Below are 21,748 nucleotides of genomic sequence, written 5' to 3'. Positions count from 1 at the left end.
CTGCAAGTGGGTGCTGAGCAACTACTATTTTTTTCCCTTGGTGCTCCCGCACCTGCCAGCACATTAGACAGTCGCCACCTCTGCTGGGATGGATCAGAATCACGAATATGTTTTATAGCACGATGCTGCTAGAAACTAGCAATTTTCTGCAAGGTAGAAGAGATAAAAATAGTGGTTGCTCAGCACCCACTGGCAGCCCCACTGATCGGCTTCTCCCTCTCCTTCCCAGCACCTCCCGCCCACCAGGAGCCCCGCCAATTGGCTCCTCCCCCTCTCATCCAGCGCCTCCTGTCCATCACAATCAGCTGTTCCATGGCATGCAGGAGGTGCTGGGGGTAGAGGGGTTGAGCGAGGGAGGGCACCCACAGAGTCAGCACCTATGCATCCCAGGATTTTTCTGTAGATAAAATAAACCAGAAAAAATGTATATGTACGTCTGACTGTTCCCAGGTACCCCAGAGAAACCAAATTGGCCTCCCAGATTTGTTTTTGAATAAGATTTGTTTAAGTAAAAGAAAACATCATTTGAGTATTAGGAGGACATCATGAATTTTTCAGTCCTTGTGTCTTCTACCTTCACACAGTATAATTCTATGCGGAATTGGCATTTCCAAAGGTGGGTCTGTACCTAATTTGTGTTATAATATTTGCAATCTCATTCATGAAGCACTTTAATGTACAAACATTCCTGGGCACCATGCAATTTGAAAAGGATTATATACAAACTTGGCTAAAAGTGATAGTTAAAGAAGAGAGTCTTAAGTTATTTAAAAATGTGTAGCAAGGGACTTTCACTTGGTTCAAAGGGTAGGCAGTCCCAGGTGGAAGGGGCATGGTATACCAATGCTCACTTACCAGAAGAACAAAAATGACTTGGAGATAACTAAAGCAATGGAGAGCTAGAACTCTGGGAGACTTGGCAGGAGCATAGGTGACAAAGAAGTCTGATAAATAAGGTTGTGTAAAATCCTTGAACATTCAGTGGCTAGGAACAAAATATTACATAAAAACAACAACTCAATGTGTTGCCCAGTTAGAAATCTATGTAATGAGAACAGTTCAGGATAATACAATCAGGGGCAGCTCTAGACATTTCGCTGCCCCAAGCACGGTGGCATGCCGTGGGGGGCGCTCTGCCGGTCCTCTGGTCTCGCGGCTCCGACTGCTCAAACTATCTTCTTCACTTTGCTGCCATAAGTCTCCACTTAATCTAAACACATGGAAAGATCACCTAATTAGATCTGTATCTAGATGCAAGTCATGTTAATAATGGGATTGGGCACAACCAGAATTTTAAAAATTTAGTTCATTCTGTGCATAGAGCCAACTAAAAGCAACAGGTTGTTATGGGTATTTTGGCACAGTTTTCTCATCAAGATTGTATTTCCAGTAGACAACAAAACAGGATAAAGATAGCAACTCAATTGTTTGTAGGAAATGTAAAGTTTTCATGCAGATCATATCAACTGTAAACTCAGGACCAATCACCTAATATCTCTGAGAAGCTATAAGAAGAAAATTAAAAGGCACATGTTTTTCCTGATCCTGAAGAATTCCACAGTATATTCCTGCTAGAATGAAATTTTGTTCTTCGAAATGAAATCTTACAATATTAACTAAGATAATTCAAACCAAACCTGGCTTAGAATTCTAAGACAAAGATGTACTGTGAATGTGTTGATGACCAAATTGAAAATTTTAAAAGTATAATCCTAAACAAAGGGTGAAGACAAATGGCAAGTTGGAGGGAAGAGTCTAGTAGAACCCTATAGGGATTATGTTAGATTTGGTCTTCTGTAATATTTTCACTTCTAGTTCATTAATGAAGATATCAGAGTCATAGAAGATGCTAAATTGGGAAGAGCTGGATACCCCTTGAGAACAGAGAACTAGTGCAACAGATTGTCAATCTGAGTTGCATAGGTGCTGACTCTGTGAGTGCTCTGGGGCTGAAGCACCCCCGGAAAAAATAGTGGGTGCTCAGCACCCATCGGCAGCCCAGAACGATCAGCTCCTCCCACTCCCTCCCAGCACCTCCCCTTACCACAGATCAGCTGTTCAATGGCATGCAGGAAGTGCTGGGAGGGGAGGGGGCAATTAATAATAAAATACCATTTAAATATTTTTGGATGCTTTCTACATTTTCAAATATGTTGATTTCAATTACAACACAGAATACAAAGTGCATAGTGCTGACTTTATATTTATTTTTGATTACAAGTATTTGCACTGTAAAAAACAAAAGAAATATTATTTTTCAGTTCACCTAGTACAAGTAACTGTAGTGCAATCTCTTTATCATGTAAGTTGAACTTAAAAATGTAGAATTATGTACAGAAAATAACTGCATTCAAAAATAAAGCAATGTAAAACTTTAGAGCAAGTCCACTCAGTCTTACTTCTTGTTCAGACAATCACTGAGACAAGCAGGTTTGTTTACATTTGCAGGAGATAATGCTGCTCACTTCTTGTATACAATGTCACGTGAAAATGAGAACAGGCATTCCCATGACACTGTTGTAGCCAGCGTCACAAGATATTTATGTGCCAGATACGTTAAAGATTCATATGTCCCTTCATGCTTCAACTACCATTGCAGTGAACAAAGGGCCATGCTGATGGCAGGTTCTGATCGATAACAATCCAAAGAAGTGTGGACCAATGCATGTTCATTTTCATTATCTGAGTCAGATGCCACCAGCAGAAGGTTGATTTTCTTTTTTGGTGGTTTGGGTTCTATAGTTTCCGCATTGGGGTGTTGCTCTTTTAAGACTTTAGAAAGCATGCTCCACACCTCGTCCCTCTCAGATTTTTGGAAGGCACCTCAGATTCTTAAACCTTGAGTCGAGCACTGTAGCTATCTTTCAAAATCTCACATTGGTACCTTCTTTGCATTTTGTCAAATCTGCAGTGAAAGTGTTCTTAAAATGAACATGTGCTGGGTCATCATCCAAGACTGCTATAACATGAAATATGACAGAATGCAGGTAAAACAGAGCAGGGGACATAAAATTATCCCCCAAGAAGTTCAGTCACAAATTTAATTAATGAATTTTTCTTTTAACGAGCATCATCAGCCTGGAAGCATGTCCTCTGGAATGGTGGCCGAAGCATGAAGGGGCATATGAATGTTGAGCATATCTGGTATGTAAATACCTTGCAATGCTAGCTGCAAAAGTGCCATGCAAATGCCTGTTTCCTGCTTCCTGGTGGCATGGTAAATAAGAAGAGGGCAGCATTATTTCCTGTAAATGTAAACAAACTTGTCGTGCAGCCAATCGCTAAGACAAAGAAGTAGGACTGAGTAGACTTGTAGGCTCTGAAGTTTTACATTGTTTTGTTTTTGAGTGCAGTTCTGTAACAAAAAAAGTCTACATTTGTAAGTTGCACTTTCACAACACAGAGATTACACTACGGAACTTGTATGAGGTAAATTGAAAAACACTGTTTCTTTTATCTTTCACAATGCAAATATTTGTAATCAAGAATAATATATGCTTTGATTTCAGTTACAACACAGAATACAATATATATATATATATAAATGTAGCAAAACATCCAAAATATTTAATAAATTTCAATTGGTATTCTGTTGTTTAACAGTGTGATTAATCGCAATTTATTTTTTAAATTGCGGTTAATTTTTTGAGTTAATCGCGTGAGTTAACTGCGATTAATTGACAGCCCTACCTTTAAACCTTTCCACTTGAAACAGCATTTAGGTGCCGAAATCTGTTCACGGTACTAGAGTATAGGTGCACAAGTTTGGAAATTTAGTTCTAATTGGAAAGCTTCGGGTCTCAGCCAGCCCTGTTAGTTATCACAAACTTCATTAGAAAGTATTGCATGTTACTTCCCTCTTATATTTGTTGCGCCACTTCCCTCTCTTCATTCTCCATCTGTTCCCATGTCTGTGTTCAAACTGCAAGCTGCTCAGGGCAGCAGTCATGCTACTTTCTCAGTTAGGAAAGCACTACTGGCCTGTTGTGGATGCTACTGGAAATAGATAATGCATTATAATAAATAATGCTCGTAAGAAAGAGATGCAGTTTATTCTGACAATTTCATCTGAACAACTTGCATGCTTTGGCTGTACTCGGGTTTTGCAACTTTTTTTCCTTTAAAAAATTTCAATGTTTTTCAACAAATTCCTTTTTCTGTTTCCACAGTCTGCAAATGAAGATTTAAAGCTCTCAGTCCATGCGAATCTGCACTACTCATGCAAGGCACTGACTCACCTCCGCTCCCAGTGAGGTCAAAGGCAGCTGACCGTTTTTTCATCTAGAGGTGGCTGGAAAATGGAATTTCCATTCTGCGGGAGTTTTCAACATTTCAAATTTCTCTTTAGGGGAAAAAGGGGGCAAAAAGTCAACATTTCAAAATTTACCGAGGAACGAAAATTCTGACCTTTCACTTTGGAAACACTGAAATGATGTTATTGATACATTTTAGTTATGATAATGTAAAACATTATAATATCAAATATTAAATGTATCATAATATATAATTGTAATTAAAAGTTTTATTTTTAAAAAGAAAATAAGTTAAAATAAGCCAAGAAACAAAATATTTCATTTGGATTCAAATCCCTCCAAAATTTCTGTGGTTTTTTTTTTAAGTTGATCAAAATCAACACATTTCACAAAACATTTTGATTTAAAGAAAACAACATTTTCCAATGGAAAGTTGCTCTGTTTGAAATTTTCCCATCAGCTCTATTTAGCACCTTAAAAAGTGAATGCCACTTAAGGTGGACTTTGTTAATGTAGCTTTTTAACAAAAAGCTAGGGAGCCCCCATATGACTGTCATGGTTTATTATAGCTCCAGTAGTATGAACATTCACAAAGAGCTAGCAAGTTAAAACGAATTGCTATTAGCCAATGTAAATTGAATGTTCTTCATACTGTATTGCTCCTTGTAGTGTTATATTGTTAATTTTATTTGAATAGTCTCATTCTGCTTTTTCCATCTGACCAGGCACCATTTTTCCATTTGAGCAGTAGAACATAATCTAGAAAGAAATTAATTTTCAGAACACTTTCTTCAATGTGAATGTTTGTCTAGTCAACCTGTGTGGAAGTGATTTATAGGTAGCCTCTTATTAGAAGAAAGTCTGTCAGGCCGCGGGCAGCTCCATGGAAAGATACTTCTGTTAACCGATGCTGTGACTTTTCTTTTGGACACTACATGATGCATTGCCATTTCCCCAAGGATACTAGTGGATACAGACTTTTCATTAGGTTAACACGATTATCTATGACAGTGTGAAACTGAACTTTTTGTGTCAGACTATATGTAATGTTTTCTCTTTTTCTGTTCTACAGCTGAAAACAGAAAAAGAAAGGAAATGGATATTGCATTTAATTTTGATATACAATCCTAAGTAGGGTTTCCATTCAGCCAGTTGTGGCTGGGACAGTCCCCTTTTTAAGCCCTGTCCTGGCCATCCTGACTTTTCTGACAAAAGTGGGCATTTGTCCTATTTGCTCTTGCCAACTTGATCAAGGTCTAGGGCCAGCCCTGCACAGTATCCCATTTTCCCTTTGGGAAATACAGTCATCCTAATTCTGAGACCTTATTTCATGTTACAGTTACCATTAAATTTTATAATTACTATTAATGTTATATAGTACTCCACCCTATATGTAAACAAGGATACCATTCTTGTCCCAAGGAGCTTACATCTTATTTATGCTTATAACGATGAAGCTTTTATAGGCATCATTTTTAGTGTCATTAATTCAGTCTACCATTGTGTTCTCTTAAAACTAGTAGGTTGCAATGACCAGTGAATGACAGACCCTGCCCCAAAGAGCTTACAATCTTGAGTAAAAGCGAAGAGGTAGATGAATAAACAAACAGACAGGAGAACAGGGAGGGAGGACAAGATAACAATAACAGGCAAAGTTAATGGAAGATTTTCTGTCAAACTGTTTTTTCTGAAGGAAAATGGCTTTTTCACAACAATGGCAATTTTCATGGACATTTTTGGGAGGTTTTGTTGAAAAATCCAAAATGGAACATTTCTAGGTAGGTTTTTGGAACTGAAACATGGATTTATTTTATTTTGGCAACCTAACCCAAAAAACAAAATGTTGTTGGTTTTCAGTTTCTCAGTTATATCCCCCAAAACTTCCTAAATTAAATTTTTCACAGAGAAAAATAAATTTTCTTCATCAAATCTAATAACAGACTATTTCAGCATAGACTAGCTGATGACACATTTGTATGTGCCAATGAGTGGCAGTAATCCCAGCTGGTCACCTTCCTAGCATTGCAGATACTCTGGCAGTTGAACACATTCAGATACCATACTCTAGTACAACAGGGAATGTCTTTCAGATGCCATATTAAAGGTATACTGATAATTTTGTGATGACTAAGTATTTACATAATTGGATGCTTTAGACAAGGCTATTTACCTTGTTGGCATGCTGTTAGATAAATAAATGATGTCAAACTGTCGTACCGGTTTATCCACAAGAACTAATGTCACAGTGTCTTTTGTTGCAGATAACACAAGAGCCTCATCAATTTTATGAGGTTTCCCAGTTTGAACAATCCTCAGGCTTACATGGTAAGACACTTCTCGGGGTCTTCATATTAATGCCAGTGTGAGATGTTGTTGGTTTTGGCTGTCTTTCAGTTCAATTTGCTTTCTCTTTAAAAATAGAGAAGTTTGTCTTTTAAAGAGCTGTGCTCTGTATTGAGGTGATGTTGAAGATGATCATGATGGTCCCTTCTGGCTTTAAAGTCTGAGTCAAAGTAGGGAAGGTTTCACTGAACGATTGCATCATTTGCAGTGGACGGTTATCCACTGAGGCACTGATTCACCACTCAAATCCAAATGATAAGTAGTTGGGACCATACCTTCTAACAATCTTGGGTGGTATTTTATTTGTAGCAGGAAGCCAATCAGGCCTGAAATCCCCCCCACCCCGTTTTTTCCCCCCACAGTCAGGTCTTGATTCACACTACTGCCTAAGCAGGCCATTCATCTGGCTTTAAACTGGACAGTTCTCTCTTCTTTCAGGTGGTTTGTCCCTCCATCCAGTACTGAGACAGAATCGGGCATGGTTTTGTCTGGTATCAGATGGTACCAGATGGGGGGTGCCATTTTTAAAGAGTGCACCTCTCTGCCCCTACCAGCTTGACTTTGTATGTGAGGTCACGCTGGCAAGGGTGAGCCCACACCATTCCCAGAAGTACCAGAACGTCTGGTATCCTGGGAAGTCATCCTACTACTGCCTATTTCATCAACAGGTTTTTGTTGTGTGTCTGTAAATATTCTTTCAAAGCTATGGCCAGTTAAGCACTTATGTTGAGGATCACAATTACAATCACAAAACCAAAACAACTTCCATGATCACGAACATACTAAAACAAGTGACGCCAAGCATTGTGGCATGTGGGTCAAAGGTGGGTGAAGTTTTTCCAATTACACACAAACTCTTTTTGTTGGACCAAGGCATGGGCTGCCTCCTTGGAATGTATGTCTGCAGATCCAGTTATAGGTGATCCAGTTAGGGATGATTTGCGAGGGCAACTTAGAAGGAAGAGAGCTTGGCTGGGATGGTTAGAAGACATGTGGTTGGCAGGGGCGGCTCCAGGCACCAGGACGCCAAGCGCATGCTTGGGGCGGCAAGCCACTGGGGGCGCTCTGCCGGTCACCACGAGGGCGGCAGGCAGGTTGCCTTCGGCAGCATGCCTGCGGAGGGTCCGCTGGTCCCGCTGCTTCGGCAGACCTCCCGCAGGCTGCCGCCGAATTCGCAGGACCGGGGACCTCCCGCAGGCAAGCCGCCGAGGCAGCCTGCCTGCCGTGCTTGGGGCGGCAAAATACCTAGAGCCGCCCCTGGTGGTTGGAGTGTGAAGGTTCTGGCTTGAAGGCAGGGGACTCTGGTTGTGTGTGTGTGTGTGTGTGTGTGTGTGTGTGTGTGTGTGTGTGTGTGTGTGTGTGTGTAAAAGGGCCGAGGAACCAGCGGGCAGGGGTAGCAATGTGGGCCATCTTGGCTGAATGTGAAGCACTTTGTTTGGACATCAGGCAGCTCCGGGAGGCCTCTTGCTACTCAGCAGCTCTACTCTCTCTCAAACAAGACCCCTGAATGGCTGTAATGTTGGGTAAATTTCACAGGGCATCCCCTATCGGCAGGGGCTCAAATTGATGCCAGACAGCTGCTCTGGCTGAAGACTCAGGCACCTCTTGCTTCAGAATTAGAAAAAAGACTTTTTTTTATCCACATTCCCGCTCCCCAGCTTCCCTTTGGAGACAGAGGGCAATTCCCCAAGCCCCCTTGCCACCCAGCCCCACAGGTATCCAGCTGCAGTCTTTGCAAGACAGGGTGCACAGAGGGAGATCCTGTTCTGCAAAATGACAGGATGAGGAGCCGATCCTGGAAGATCCATAGCCTGGCCAAGGTGAGTGTACTGCATGGCCGTTTGTTGTTCAGGAGAAGGTGGGGCCCAGAAGTGTATGTTTGCCTAGGGCCCTGTGACAGGTTGATCGAGTCCTGTGCATGTGTCTTTTTGGATGAGAGGGGCTCTATTGGTATGACATGAAACTTCCTGGGTTTGCTTCAGTATCTTAAGCTGTGCGGCTCAGTGCAAACTGAATGCTGGGCCTCACAGAAAGCCAGCCATCTGTGTGCCAGATGAGCGTACAGCACCCATCGACAGAGCCACAGTGCACAACTCACCACTAAATATAACTACTATTCCAAATTGGACAGTTAGTGTTATTCACCATTACAGCTGAAGGTAGCCAGAAGAGTGCATTTTGCTTCCCAGACATTTTCTGGCAGTATGTGGATGACTGTTTGAAACGGAAAGATTTTTTTAAAAAGAGTTTTTGGTGTACTAGTTCCATCAAGCTTACACCGCACTAATGATACTCCTAGTTCGGGAAACTCTGAGCTAAATCAAATCCCCACATGCAAATACCCCTGAATTTGGGGGAATTTGAAATCTAGATCTGGATCTGGATGCAGTTTTGCTGTTCTGGCCCATCTCTAATCTACAGAACTCAGACTGAGCATTGATGAGAAGTTGTTATATTAATCAGTTACTCTTCTTGGGGGAATTCTTGTAAATGATGAGCAGGAACATATAGAAACAGGAGTTTGCTACTGTTGTGATTACTGTGTCCTGGTATTGTTTCAAAGGAAGTGGAGGATGTTGTGTATGTCCAAATATTGGTTATGATCTAGCATTTAAAATGTTTTGGTATGTGGTCATACACAGAAACTGGATTGTAATACAAGTATTTGCTGCACTAGCTCAAAGGCACTGATGGATATTTGGAAAAGATAAGTAAAGCTACCACTTCTACTGCAGATGGAGTGAGGTGACTGCATGTATATGACATTATAACAATCTAAAGGTATCTGAATGGTATAAACACCAAGGAAATATTTAAGGTACTATCATGGGTATAACTAGCAGTAGGGTTACCATATTTCAGGTTCCCAAAAAGAGAACACTGCCAGAGGAGGGAGGATCTGGGAGGGGGGGTAAGTGTAGGGGATATAGTTGGGGGCATTGGAGGGGGTACCTGTGGCAGGAAGGTGAGGGGCAGTATTGCTCCTTGTCATGATGGCAGGGCAGCTGGTGCAAACCCAGGAAGCAGCGACAGCCATCAGTCCATGCCTCCCCATGCGACCCTGCCTCCCCAGGCCTGGGAGCCAGGCCCTGCATGGGCAGGATCCTACAGCAGTGGCTTGCAGGGGAATGGACCAATCAGATGCAGGGGAGGGACCAATTGGGAAGCGGAACTATTGTGGCTCTTTCTGAGCTGCAACTTTTCTGCTCTGCAAAAACCTCGGACATTTCCTGTTTGAAACATCCACCCAGGCCCAGAAGAGGGGCTCAAAAAAGAGGCAGTTTCTGGGAAAACCCAGACATATGGTGAGTAAGGGAGTAAAATTAGCCTAAATATCACCTTTCTTAAATAGCAGGCTAAATTTCTCAGCACACGGTCAACTTGTGGAACTCCTTACCTGAGGAGGTTGTGAAGGCTAGACTATAACAGCGTTTAAAAGAGAACTGGATAAATTCATGGAGGTTAAGTCCATTAATAGCTATTAGCCAGGATGGGGTAAGGAATGGTGTCCCTAGCCTCTGTTTGTCAGAGGGTGGAGATGGATGGCAAGAGAGAGATCACTTGATCACTACCTGTTAGGTTCACTCCCTCTGGGACACCTGGCATTGGCCACTGTTGGTAGACAGGATACTGGGCTAGATGGACCTTTGGTCTGACCCAGTACAGCTGTTCTTATATTCTTAAATTCTTAAGCTGAGAGAGAGAGCTTTTGAGTAAGGCATTGACTGGAAAGAGGTTTGGGATTGTGAGCAAAGAAACTGTCTTTTGCTATTTCATTCCTACTGTGTTCAGGGAAACAGGACATTATATACTTTCTTAGTAAATAAACAGGATTGTGTCAAAGAAATACCTGACTCCATCACCAGTTTCTCTTCTTGATAGGAACAACCTGCAAGGCCCCAAATGTTGGCTAACTACTGAGGTCAAAAGGGGCAACAATATACTTGCTATATATTAAGATTTTTTGTTAACTCTTTTTAAAGAGCCATCCTCGCTTGCTAGCTGTCTGAATTTAATTTTTTTATTTTTCTTGTAGAAGACAAATTTAGAAAAGTCCAGTATTTCAGCAATTCTTCAGTCATCATTAACTTCCACTCTTTATTTGTTACTTTTTCTGGTATTTCTTTTTCCACTGAGCATCTGCGTTGTGTGCTGACCTCTACACTATTCCCTGCTATCCCCCCTCCCCCCCCAACATGATATCATCGCTCCTTTAGGAGCCATTAGTTATCTATGTGCTCCAGCAGTCCATCTCCTATTGTAGAGGGGATAGAAGGTTTGGAGAAGGGATCTGCAAGACTTAACAATGACCCAATCTGCATCAATTGACATAATCATCCTGCTGGACCTCTCTATGGTATTTGATGTAGCTGATCATAAAGTATTGTCCTACCTACAAGAAGTAGGTAAAGCCCTCACCTGTGGAGTCTCACAAGGCTCAGTTCTCTCTCCATATTATTCAGCATCTATGGCCTGGTCTACATTAGGAGGTTATGTCGAATTTAGCAGCGTTAAATCGAATTAACCCTGCACCCATCCACACAACGAAGCTATTTAGTTCAACATACAGGTCTCTTTAGTTCGATTTCTGTACTCCTCCCCGACGAGGGGAGTAGCGCTAAATTCGACATGGCCATGTCGAATTAGGCTAGGTGTGGATGGAATTGGACGTTAATAGCTCCGGGAGCTATCCCACAGTGCACCACTCTGTTGACGCTCTGGACAGCAGTCCAAGCTCGGATGCTCTGATCAGCCACACAGGAAATGCCCCGGGAAAATTTGAATTCCTTTTCCTGTCTGGCCAGTTTGAATCTCATTTCCTGTTTGGACATCGTGGCGAGCTCAGCAGCACAGGCAGCGATGCAGAGCTCTCCAGGAGAGGAGTCCATGCAATCTCAGAATAGAAAGAGGGCCCCAGTATGGACTGACCGGGAAGTCTTGGATCTGATCGCTGTGTGGGGCAAGGAGTCTGTGCTTTCGGAGCTGCGCTCCAAAAAACGGAATGCAAAGACCTACGAGAAGGTCTCCAAAGCCATGAGAGACAGAGGATACAGCCGGTATACAACGCAGTGCCGTGTGAAAATCAAGGACCTGAGACAAGGCTACCAAAAGATCAAAGCGGCAAACGGACGCTCCAGATCCCAGCCCCAGACATGCCGCTTGTACGAGGCACTGCATGCCATTCTAGGTGCGGCCGCCACCACTACCACACCACTGACCGTGGACTCTGACGATGGGATAGTGTCGACGGCCGGTTTCTCTGAGATGTTCGTGGACGGGGAAGATGAGGAAGCAGATGAGGAGGACAAGGCAGTCGACAGCGCTTACAACGCTGATTTCCCCGACAGCCAGGATCTCTTCATCACCCTCACTGAGATCCCCTACCAACCCTCCCCAGCCGTTAACACGGACCCTGAATCAGGGGAAGGATCCGTCGGTAAGTGCTTTAAACATGTAAACATTTATTTTTAACAGAGCAGGAATATTAACTATGTGAAAAGAAGGTCAATATATATGGGGATAGAACAGAAATCCTCTTGGGAGATCTCCACGAAGCTCTCCTGGAGGTAATCGAAAAGCCTCTGCAGGAGGTTCCTGGGGAGAGCGGCCTTATTGGGTCCTCTGTGGTAGGACACTTTTCCGTGCCAGGCTATCAGCAGGTACTCTGGGAGCATTGCCTCGACGAGCATGGTGGCATAGGCCCCTGGTTTGTGCTGGCTTTCACGCAGCATGCGGTCTCTATCTCTGTCAGTGATCGTCCTCAGGGTGATCTCGCTCAGGGCGTCCTGCTTTGAATTAGGGGAATGTTAGTATTGGGAATGCTTGACTGTTCCTTTGCATAACAATAAGCGTCGGTTTACAGCCACGTGGTGGAGGCGGTAGAGGGGCAGCATACAGGGATCTTTCCCGGGGACAGCCACGAAGGGGTGGAACACGGGCAGAGTTCATGCTTTCCGGATTGCCGGCAGCAGGAACTTGCAAACGCTATGACCATTGCTTTGAGCGTGAAAGGAGGGCACTGCTATACATTAAGGTTTAAGCAGCCAAAAGTCTACGGATTACCATGTGTGCCTGCTCCACGAATTCTGCTGTCCTGCCCGCTTGTCTGATCTCCAGTGCAAGACCCCAGGCAATGAATGCGAAGGCCAAAAATTCGAACTTGTCCTGAGTGCGCATGAGATAGGTGCTGTGCATGGTCTTGTTCACAGAGACAGACTAGTCTATGTTCATTGTTAGCAAAAATGTATCTTTGTAAGGAATTCACTCCCTTTTTCCCATCACACAGCTGCGACTGTTTCCCGACCTGCCCCGGCTTCCCCCTCACAGAGGCTGGCGCAGATTAGGCGGTGAAAGAAAAGGACACGGGACGAGATGTTTGCTGAACTTATGGGCTGCTCCTGAGCCGAGGCGGCCCAGCAGACCCAGTGGAGGGAGAACGTGTCTCAGTACCAGCGCTCACACAGTGAACGGGAGGACAGGTGGCGGCAGGAGGACCAGCAGGCGACTCAAATGCTGCTTGGACTAATGAGGGAGCAAACGGACACGCTCCGGCGCCTTGTGGATGTTCTGCAGGACCGCAGGCAGGAGGACAGAGCCCCACTGCAGTGTATCTGTAACCGCCCTCCCCCGCCACAAAGTCCCATACCCCCCTCACACAAAGTAACAAGAAGGAGGGGCGCCAGGGGCCGTGAGAACTGTCACTCCACCTCTGCAGAGTGCTCAATTAACAAAAAGCTCTCATTCCCTAAATGTTGAGAAGTCCTTTCCTTCCTGCCTCACCCAAGCCCCCATCCCAGTTTGATCCCCTAACTGTCTAGGTGATAATAAAAAAGACTTTTCTGTTAATTACTGTTTCTGTCATGTTCTTTTAGAGGAGACTGTGTTTCAAGGGGAGAAGGGGGTTGGTAATTGGACAGGTCAGTCACCTTTACCAGGGTACAGACACGGGGGCAGGTTCAGCAGCAGGTCACACACACAGTGCAGTCTCTAGGCACCCTGGTCAGTCTGGGAGGTTGTTTTCATGTTCTGTTTCGGGGGTGCTATGTGACTTTGTGGCAGGGGAGGGTGGTTAGAGATCTTATGCAGTGGTCCTTATCCTGGATCACAGAGCCACGCAGCAGCTGATCTGTAACCGTCCTCCCCCGCCACAAAGTCACATAGCCCCCACACACAGAGTCCTGAGAAGGAGGGGTGGCAGACTCCATTGAAACAACCAGTCCGCCACCGCGTACTGCTCTAGGAGCAGGAGCCTGTCATTCCTCGAGTTTAGAAGCGGTCTTTGCAGCACTACACACCCTACCCACCACAGTCTGCGTTCCAGTTTGAACCCTTTACCGCTAAATCAGTACTAAAGAAAACGGTGTTTATTAACAAAGTTCCATATATTTTATTTTTAAACGTGTGTTGGAAGAGGGGGAACGGGTATGTAACTGCAGAGGATAGTCAACATTAACTGGGTAAAGAAACGGGGGCAGGTTCAGCTTCTCTGTAAACAAACTTAATAGTCACAGGTTACCCTGCTCACTGAGGAACCTAGCTTTCAAAGCCTCCTGGATGCACAGCACTTCCCGCTGGGCTCTTCTAATCTCACGGCTGTCTGGCTGGGCGTAATCAGCAGCCAGGCTATGTGCCTCAACCACCCATCCCGCCATAAAGGTCTCCCCCTTGCTCACACAGAGATTGTGGAGCACACAGCAAGCTGCAATAACAATGGGGATATTGGTTTCGCTGAGATCTGAGCGAGTCAGTAAGCTTCTCCAGATCCCCTTGAGACATCCGAAAGCACACTCCACCACCATTCTGCACTTGCTCAGCCGGTAGTTGAAGAGTTCTTTGTCACTGTATAGGGCTTCATGAGCCAGGGCATTAGCGGGTAGGCTGGGTCCCCGAGGATCACTGTAGGCATCTCCACAACCCCAACAGTTATTTTGTGGTCCGGGAAGAAAGGACCTTCCTGCAGGTGTCTAAACAGACCAGAGTTCCTGAAAACACACGCGTCATGAACCTTGCCCGGCCATCCGACATTGATGTTGGTAAAACGTCCCCTATGGTCCACCAGTGCTTGCAGCACCATTGAAAAGTAGCCCTTTTGGTTAATATACTGGCTGGCCTGGTGGTCTGGTCCCAGGATAGGGATGTGAGTTCCATCTATAGCCCCACCGCAGTTTGGGAATCCCATCACGGCGAAGCCATCTATGATGACCTGAACGTTTCCCAGGGTCACTACCTTTGAGAGCAGTAGCTCAACGATTGCGTTGGCAACTTGCATCACAGCAACCCCTACGGTAGATTTGCCCACTCCAAAGTGGTTCGCTACTGACCGGTGGCTGTCTGGCGTTGCAAGTTTCCAGAGGGCTATGGCCACTCGCTTCTGCACAGTCAGGGCTGCTTGCATCCGGGTGTCCTTGCGCTTCAGGGCAGGGGACAGCAAGTCACACAGTTCAAGGAAAGTGCCCTTACGCATGCGAAAGTTTCGCAGCCACTGTGATTCATCCCAGACCTGCAGCACTATGTGGTCCCACCAGTCCGTGCTTGTTTCCCGGGCCCAGAATCGCCGTTCCACAGCATGAACATGACCCATTGCCACCATGATGTCCACGGCGTAGGGTCCCGTGCTTTGTGAGAGGTCTGTGCCACTCTCACACTTGATGTCCTCACCGCGCTGCCGGAGCCTCCTTGCCCAATTTCTCAGCATCTGACTGTGAAAAAGGTGGACGATAAGGTGCGAGGAGTTGACAACAGCCATAAGTGCAGCGATGATCACAGCGGGCTCCATGCTCGCAGTGCTGTGGCGTCCGTGCTGTCACTGACCAGAAAAGTGCGCGAACAGATTTCCCGCCAGCGCTTTCATGGAGGGAGGGCGGGAGTGACGGTTGAATGACGACAGTCGACACATATTTTCCCCAAGCAGGCATTGGGGGCTCGACCCAGAATTCCAATGGGCAGCGGGGACTGCAGGAACTGTGGGATAGCTACCCACAGTGAACCGCTTCCAATGTCGACGCTTGCCCCGTTAGTGTGGACTCAGAAAGTCGAATTACTGTCCTTAGTGTGGATACACACGTTCGACTTTGTAAGGTCGGTTCCACAAATTCGAGTTAAGTAAAATCGAACTACTCTGGTAGTGTAGACATACCCTATATGTATGAAGACCTGCTGGAGTGCCAGCAGTGTGCAGCTCAAACCTGATTCTACATCTCCTTTATGTCAAATGTAAACAACATTAAGCTAAAATTGGCACCTTAATAAAGAGTATAACGGGTCAAAATATTTTGAACTTAATTTTTTATTAAACTCTACACAAAAAATGAATTTTGACAAACTATCCTGAAAATGTTAAATAAATAAAAAGTATATTATTGACCAGAAATAGAGCTGGTGAAAGTTTTTTAATTTGTTGTGAATTTTTAAACTGTTTTTTTCAACCAGTGTATTTATAAGCAGCTGACTAAACAAATTTAAAATGCAACAAGACTGAGATTATATGGGTAGGAAGACAGACATGCTTCAAAGAAATTGCCTCCTTGGCACCACCCTACTATCAAAAGCATCTGCCCACAGTCATGAGGTTATTTTGAACTCCTGAGTGCTACTGGATGCTGAAATAACATGAAAATTCTCTCATCCATGTGTGACTTGGCCAGAAGATTGCTACCTATCCTATGGGGAAAAGATGTGGCCACAGTAATCCATGAATTTGTGACTTCCAGTCTTGGTTATTGCAATTTATGTCTAGGAATGAAGCCGTAAACTCTGAACAAATGTCAAATGGTGCAAAATACAGCCACCCATTTGCTTAATATACAAGAGATCACCCTGAGCATATTACCTGGTGCTCTGCTCTCCGTATTGGTTCTCCACTTCAATTCAAGGTCTTTGTTCTGATAGCCAAAGTCCTCAAGATTTTTTTCCCTCGCTACGCTACCTGAAATATCATCTCTCCCTTCATAATCACTTCACTGAAACAATGAAACTGCAAGTCAGGAAATACTGGTTTGTGAGTTCAGGAGTCAGAACTCTCACTTGGAACTGGATCTTGACTACAGAACTTGCTCCTGCAAGAGACAGGCCTCCTCACTTTTAGAACTAATATAATACTCATTCTTCTTAATTATCTTTCCCACAATACATTTTTCACCAACACAAATGTGGAATTCATAGACCATGTCATTTTTGAGGATATGGTGAGCCAAAAATTTAAGCCATTTTTCAAAAAGTGGAGTATGGGGACTTTTTTTTAAAAAAAAAAAACACCATCACTTCAAAAATCCTTTTCTATTTGTTTTGTTTTCCTTCAAACTTCCCAGAAAATTACTTTGGCATGTGAAATTGCAGGGATATTGACTGAGTTTTGAGGAAGCATATAGGGTTTGAAAATCAGGCTAGTTTTGGGTTTACCTGTGGAGCGGCTACTGCCACTTCATAATTACATATTAGTTTGGCGTTGTAAGGTGTTCGAAACAAATCCATTTGAGAGACTGGCTTGAAAATAAAATCAGCTGACTCAGATAAACATCATCAAAAGGTAAGTTCTAGCGAAAGCAGTACTTCAAGAAGCTGTGACGCGCCCTGTGGATTGGAGTATAATTTATCCAAATACTCCCTTAGAGATTCTGTCATCCATGCACGCCAAGTGAAAATATCATGGTGTCAGTAAATGATCTCTTATAACCTATAAAATGTTTTATCGTTATTTAAGTACCATGCAATATGTAGTGTAATTTGGTTCACATGGTGGTGACTACCCACTTTTTTTAATTATGTGGAATCATTATTATGAAGCTAAAGAAATATGTGTAGTTAAAGTCAACTTCACAAATTATGAGCCCTGATCCCATTCCCATTCTGAAGTCAATGGGTGTTTTGTCATTAACTTCAGTGGGAACAGATTGTGCATGTGAATCAACAGGAACATGTTCCTTTCCTTTTAGTGAGAATGATCCAGTTCTGGAGGCACAGTTCAGAGAAGCATGCAGGCAAAAGTAGAAATCTGGGGGGAGATTTACCTTGTCTCCATCACAGGAAGTATCAAGTGCACACTAAGATACATTTGAGTTATTTATTAATATTTAAAGACGTTATTTAGCATCAAGCATAGAGTATAATTCTTGAAAAGAGAAGACAGCAGAATGGTTGTCAACAAGAGAGACTTGCTTAAAAGTTGCCAAGAGAAATATTGCATTAAACAAGCATTCACTGGGGATGGTGGGGAGGTAGGGGGGGATGTCTTTCTTTCTGTTTCAAAGCCCTGTTTACTTAAATACAGTTTCACCCTCCATTCTCTGGAAATATTCTGGAACATTTTTAATAACAACAATAAAGAGGTAAATCAGAATGACCAGTGGTTTTCACCCACAGCATCATTCAAAGCCAGTCTTCCTCCCCAGTACTTTCCGTATGCTAAAATAGCAGATCACCCTTGCGGTACCCTAACCACTGACCTGTTTATAGTTTGTTCATCTTCTTTAGTTTAATGAGGTGATGAATAAATGCACTTTTACCAGGAATAAGGGTTTGTCAGTGATGGAAACTGAAGTCCTCTGTTTATTCATAGGCAGGTATGGTGGTAGGTTGGCGCAGTGCAGATCTGTCTGTCAGTAATTGCACATTCGGCGTCAAGGGATAACACTGTTAAGTGGTGGGGCCTTTTCTGAGCAGACCCGGACAGTGTTATCAATCTGAGACAAAATATATGGGATTTGGGGAACAAACTCCATAATGCACATTGACAACCAGACTCTCTTTTCTTAGGAGCCATACATAATTCTGTCTTCTAATGTTTTTCCCTTATCAGTACAATAAGTCTAATATATATGACCCAGCAGTTTATAGGATACTTAGACACAGCAGGGATAGTCACGACAAAGATTTTAGGCAAACATTTTGCAGGAAACAATATCAGAAACTATCCTTTTAAATATGGTATTAACATCATCTCTATTCCATACTCAACCATGTGCCTTGAAGCAGCAGAATAAAATTTTTGTTGAACACATTTTTGACAGAAAAGTCCTGAGAATATTGACGTTTTTTCTATTTTTAAGAGACATTTAAAATCAAAATGTCACGAACATTTTAAAATTTGAAGAATTTCAACCAGCTCTTTTCTCAGTATTGGGAATGGGGTTGCTGGATGGCAAGTTATCCAAACTTTGTGGCAGGGAGAAAGACAAAATCATAACAAATGCTTGAAAATATAATGTACACAGTATTCTATAGTAACACTCTACAATGTTGTACTCTGTACACACAACTTAGAACTGTGATTTTTGAAGTGTTTGGGAATATTATTGTAGAAAGCCATCATTCCTTTTTTACAAGGGCTTTTTTGTATTAAAAATTCTGTAAGGTCTGAATCTGAGTGTAATGCAATTATTTTTATGTCTGATAAACTGAATGAATAACTGCTTGTGTGCAACATAGGTGGAGCAGGTTTCAACAGTCCTTGGTTTGCTTTTGATTTACATGTCTATGCAAAGATGTACAACTCCTTTAACATATTATATTGCTTCAAAATAAAGCAATTAGGTAAGATGCAATCCTGCTGATTTCTTTTTCAGTCTTTGATACAATATTGAGTTCATAAAAAATATATGCACATTAAGTCAACATCTATTGCACAGACATACAGCTATTCAGTTACTTTATGAAAGGCGAAATTACTTGATTGCAAAGGTTCACGGAATGATAGCAGCAAGGGAGTGTGGCAGGATTATCATTGACGTCAATACAATTAATGGGAGCAGATAACTTCTTTTAATTGTCACCTAAACCATGAAAAGTACGGATAAAGAATCTCTGAATGACAAGAGGAAGCTTCTCTTTTCCTAAACCAGGATTATCCTACAGTTCCTCAAGAAAACCCTGGCTGAAGGTAAAGGAAATATAATTTTAATGCAACATCCTTTAATTCTATACAGATGTTTACCCAAAAAAATGTAGCTATATCATCTGCAGTGCAGAAAAAAGATGGAATTTTATCCCTCGGTCTGTTATCAATTAAATCATCAAAACAAAATTATCATTCAAATTACAATGTATCATTTCACTTTTAGAATGTATGGGGAGGAGGCAATCTGTGAAGCAGAAATCTGCAAACCATCAAAGCAACAAAGAAATATTAAAGTTCAATGGGCAGTTTGTTCATGCATGTTTTAATCTAGTTTTTTTTAAAATGGAAACCATGTCCACGTGGTCAAAATAACATTTGTGTCAAAAGAAGCCTTTGAGGTTCAATCCAGTGAAATAATCAAACTTTAAAAAAAAAAAAAATCCCAAATTTTTTTCAATAGGGGAAAGTGCTCCCCAGGGGTTATAAGAAGGTGACATTAGTAGAATTTCAATGTGGGAAAGTATCTATAGTAGGAAAAGCTTGTTATAAGAGTAGAATATCAAATGCTCCGCTTCTAAATGTATTCTGTTGCACAACTCTGCAACTGAGAACTGTTTTTAATTTTCGCTTAATACTTAGATTCTATTGTTTTCTATCATGCATATGTTGTACTTGCTCAGTATTAAGTTTTATGGTATAGTACATCTACATTTTAAAGTGATCATCTGTCTCTACAGAAGAGATTTGTTATATCCATAATTTGACTGTACACTCATCTTAAATAAATTAACAAAACTCCAGACAGTTTCCTACCATTAGCTGACAAGATTGAAACTACAGTTGCAAAACTTTTTTTTTTTTAAGGAGATGCACATATTTTTCAAGAGGATAGATACATTGGTAAAATCCTCATTGAATGTTCTACTTGGGTCTGGTCAGAACTTAAGCAGATGGTATTGTTTCTTTCGTAAGCCATTCCTTCTTCTGAAAATGTTCCCTACAAAGATATTAGCATTTTCTTTTGCCTTTGAAATTTAAGACCTTTTTCGCCTCTTAAAAATTAAGCAACAGGTATGCTGCTATATTCCATGTTGCAATATTTATATGGGACAAAGGCTCATATTAATAAATATTCTTTCTGTGGTCAGGATTTTTTCAACAAAAATCCAGTAAAAGCATTGGAAAGAAACTATTTTTTGTTTGCTAATGTAGAATCTGGTCACACACTTAGCATCTGAAATTTAAATTGAGCATTGTTTAAGCGAGAGTTTATAGCTAGCTTGTTGTCACTCTGACCTGGAACAGAAAAGTATTCTCCCTCTCACATGTACAAATTCTCCACTGTCGTCTTCCCTTTCCATCAAATGAATAAGTTTGTCCTTTTCCCAGTTAGATGTATATGTCTAAATGATGTTTTAAATGTCTTACATGGGCATAATAGTTGAGAATAATGAGCCTAGAAATATGACTTATGGCAACTTGTTCAGAAATTAAATGTCTTCATATATATATAAATTGACTGTCCCTTTAAATCACATCAACATTGCAAAGAAAGAAAACAATATTCAAATCAGGAATGGGAGACTCTCATGGAGTTTGATATTTTGTTGACTTTGAGGTGTGTGTCACTTCCAGGAGAGCTGTTGCAACAAGTTGAAAAGTATTTCTGCTCTTCTGATTTGGAAGCAGTCTGTATGTGGCCTGTGTTTGTGTGCTGCTGATACAAATGTATGTTCCAGCTGGCTTGAGGTCTAGATATGCCTCCTCATGTGTGCGTTCCCTAATGCTTAAGTTAACTGTCCCAAGGGAGCAGTTCCTGGGAGACAGAGCTAAGGCATCTTCAGTATCAAGCCTTTGTTACCTTCAAACATGTCTTAAATTCAAACCTTGTCACGTTTAGAATGAACAGCAAGACTCAGCTCTCGAACCAGACTTTCCACTAACTGTTAACTATAGAATCCTGGGCAATCAACTGACCGGCCAGGTTCTTCTGTTCTCTGCCCTTTAAAGCTGCAAAGTTGCAAGGGGATACAGTGTGTTTGCCCTTTTCACTGGAAATGTCAGTGAATCCCAATGTAAATCATGCAAAATGTGCCATGATTAAAGCTGGGTGAATAACTGGTTTTTCTGTTCCCTGGTACTTTTTGAAAAATCACAAAATAATAATAAATCATTTTAGATCTACCCCATTTCCCCCCCACACACAAATTTTTGGTGAACCAAAAAGTTTTAAAAAATTGTTTTGTATCAAGCAAAATACTTTGTGTAACCCACAACAAAATGCTTAATTTCACTTTTTATGATTTTATATTTTTATATA

General features: G+C 42.2%; 1 protein-coding gene and 1 long non-coding RNA gene across 2 annotated transcripts in view; one reads left to right on the top strand and one right to left on the bottom strand.

The window, feature by feature from the left end:
- TRPS1 (transcriptional repressor GATA binding 1) overlaps positions 1 to 21,748 on the top strand; it is a 326,956-nt gene that overhangs the window by 3,948 nt on the left and 301,260 nt on the right. The window contains exons 2-3 of the mRNA XM_039525654.1: positions 4,170 to 4,249; positions 6,515 to 6,578. Of these exons, the coding sequence (XP_039381588.1) occupies positions 4,220 to 4,249; positions 6,515 to 6,578 (94 nt within the window). The 5' untranslated portion in view covers positions 4,170 to 4,219. The remainder of the gene's footprint in view (positions 1 to 4,169; positions 4,250 to 6,514; positions 6,579 to 21,748) is intronic.
- LOC120398320 lies at positions 992 to 21,392 on the bottom strand. The gene is made up of 3 exons (XR_005594316.1): positions 21,290 to 21,392; positions 4,239 to 4,342; positions 992 to 1,210 (listed from the first exon to the last, which is right to left on the bottom strand). It is a non-coding gene; the product is annotated as an uncharacterized LOC120398320 (long non-coding RNA).

Source organism: Mauremys reevesii, linkage group 2 (assembly GCF_016161935.1).
Source record: "Mauremys reevesii isolate NIE-2019 linkage group 2, ASM1616193v1, whole genome shotgun sequence".
Taxonomy (NCBI): Eukaryota; Metazoa; Chordata; order Testudines; family Geoemydidae; genus Mauremys; species Mauremys reevesii.
The sequence above is the reverse complement of the archived record's forward strand: the minus strand, read 5'-3'. Positions and strand labels throughout refer to the sequence as shown.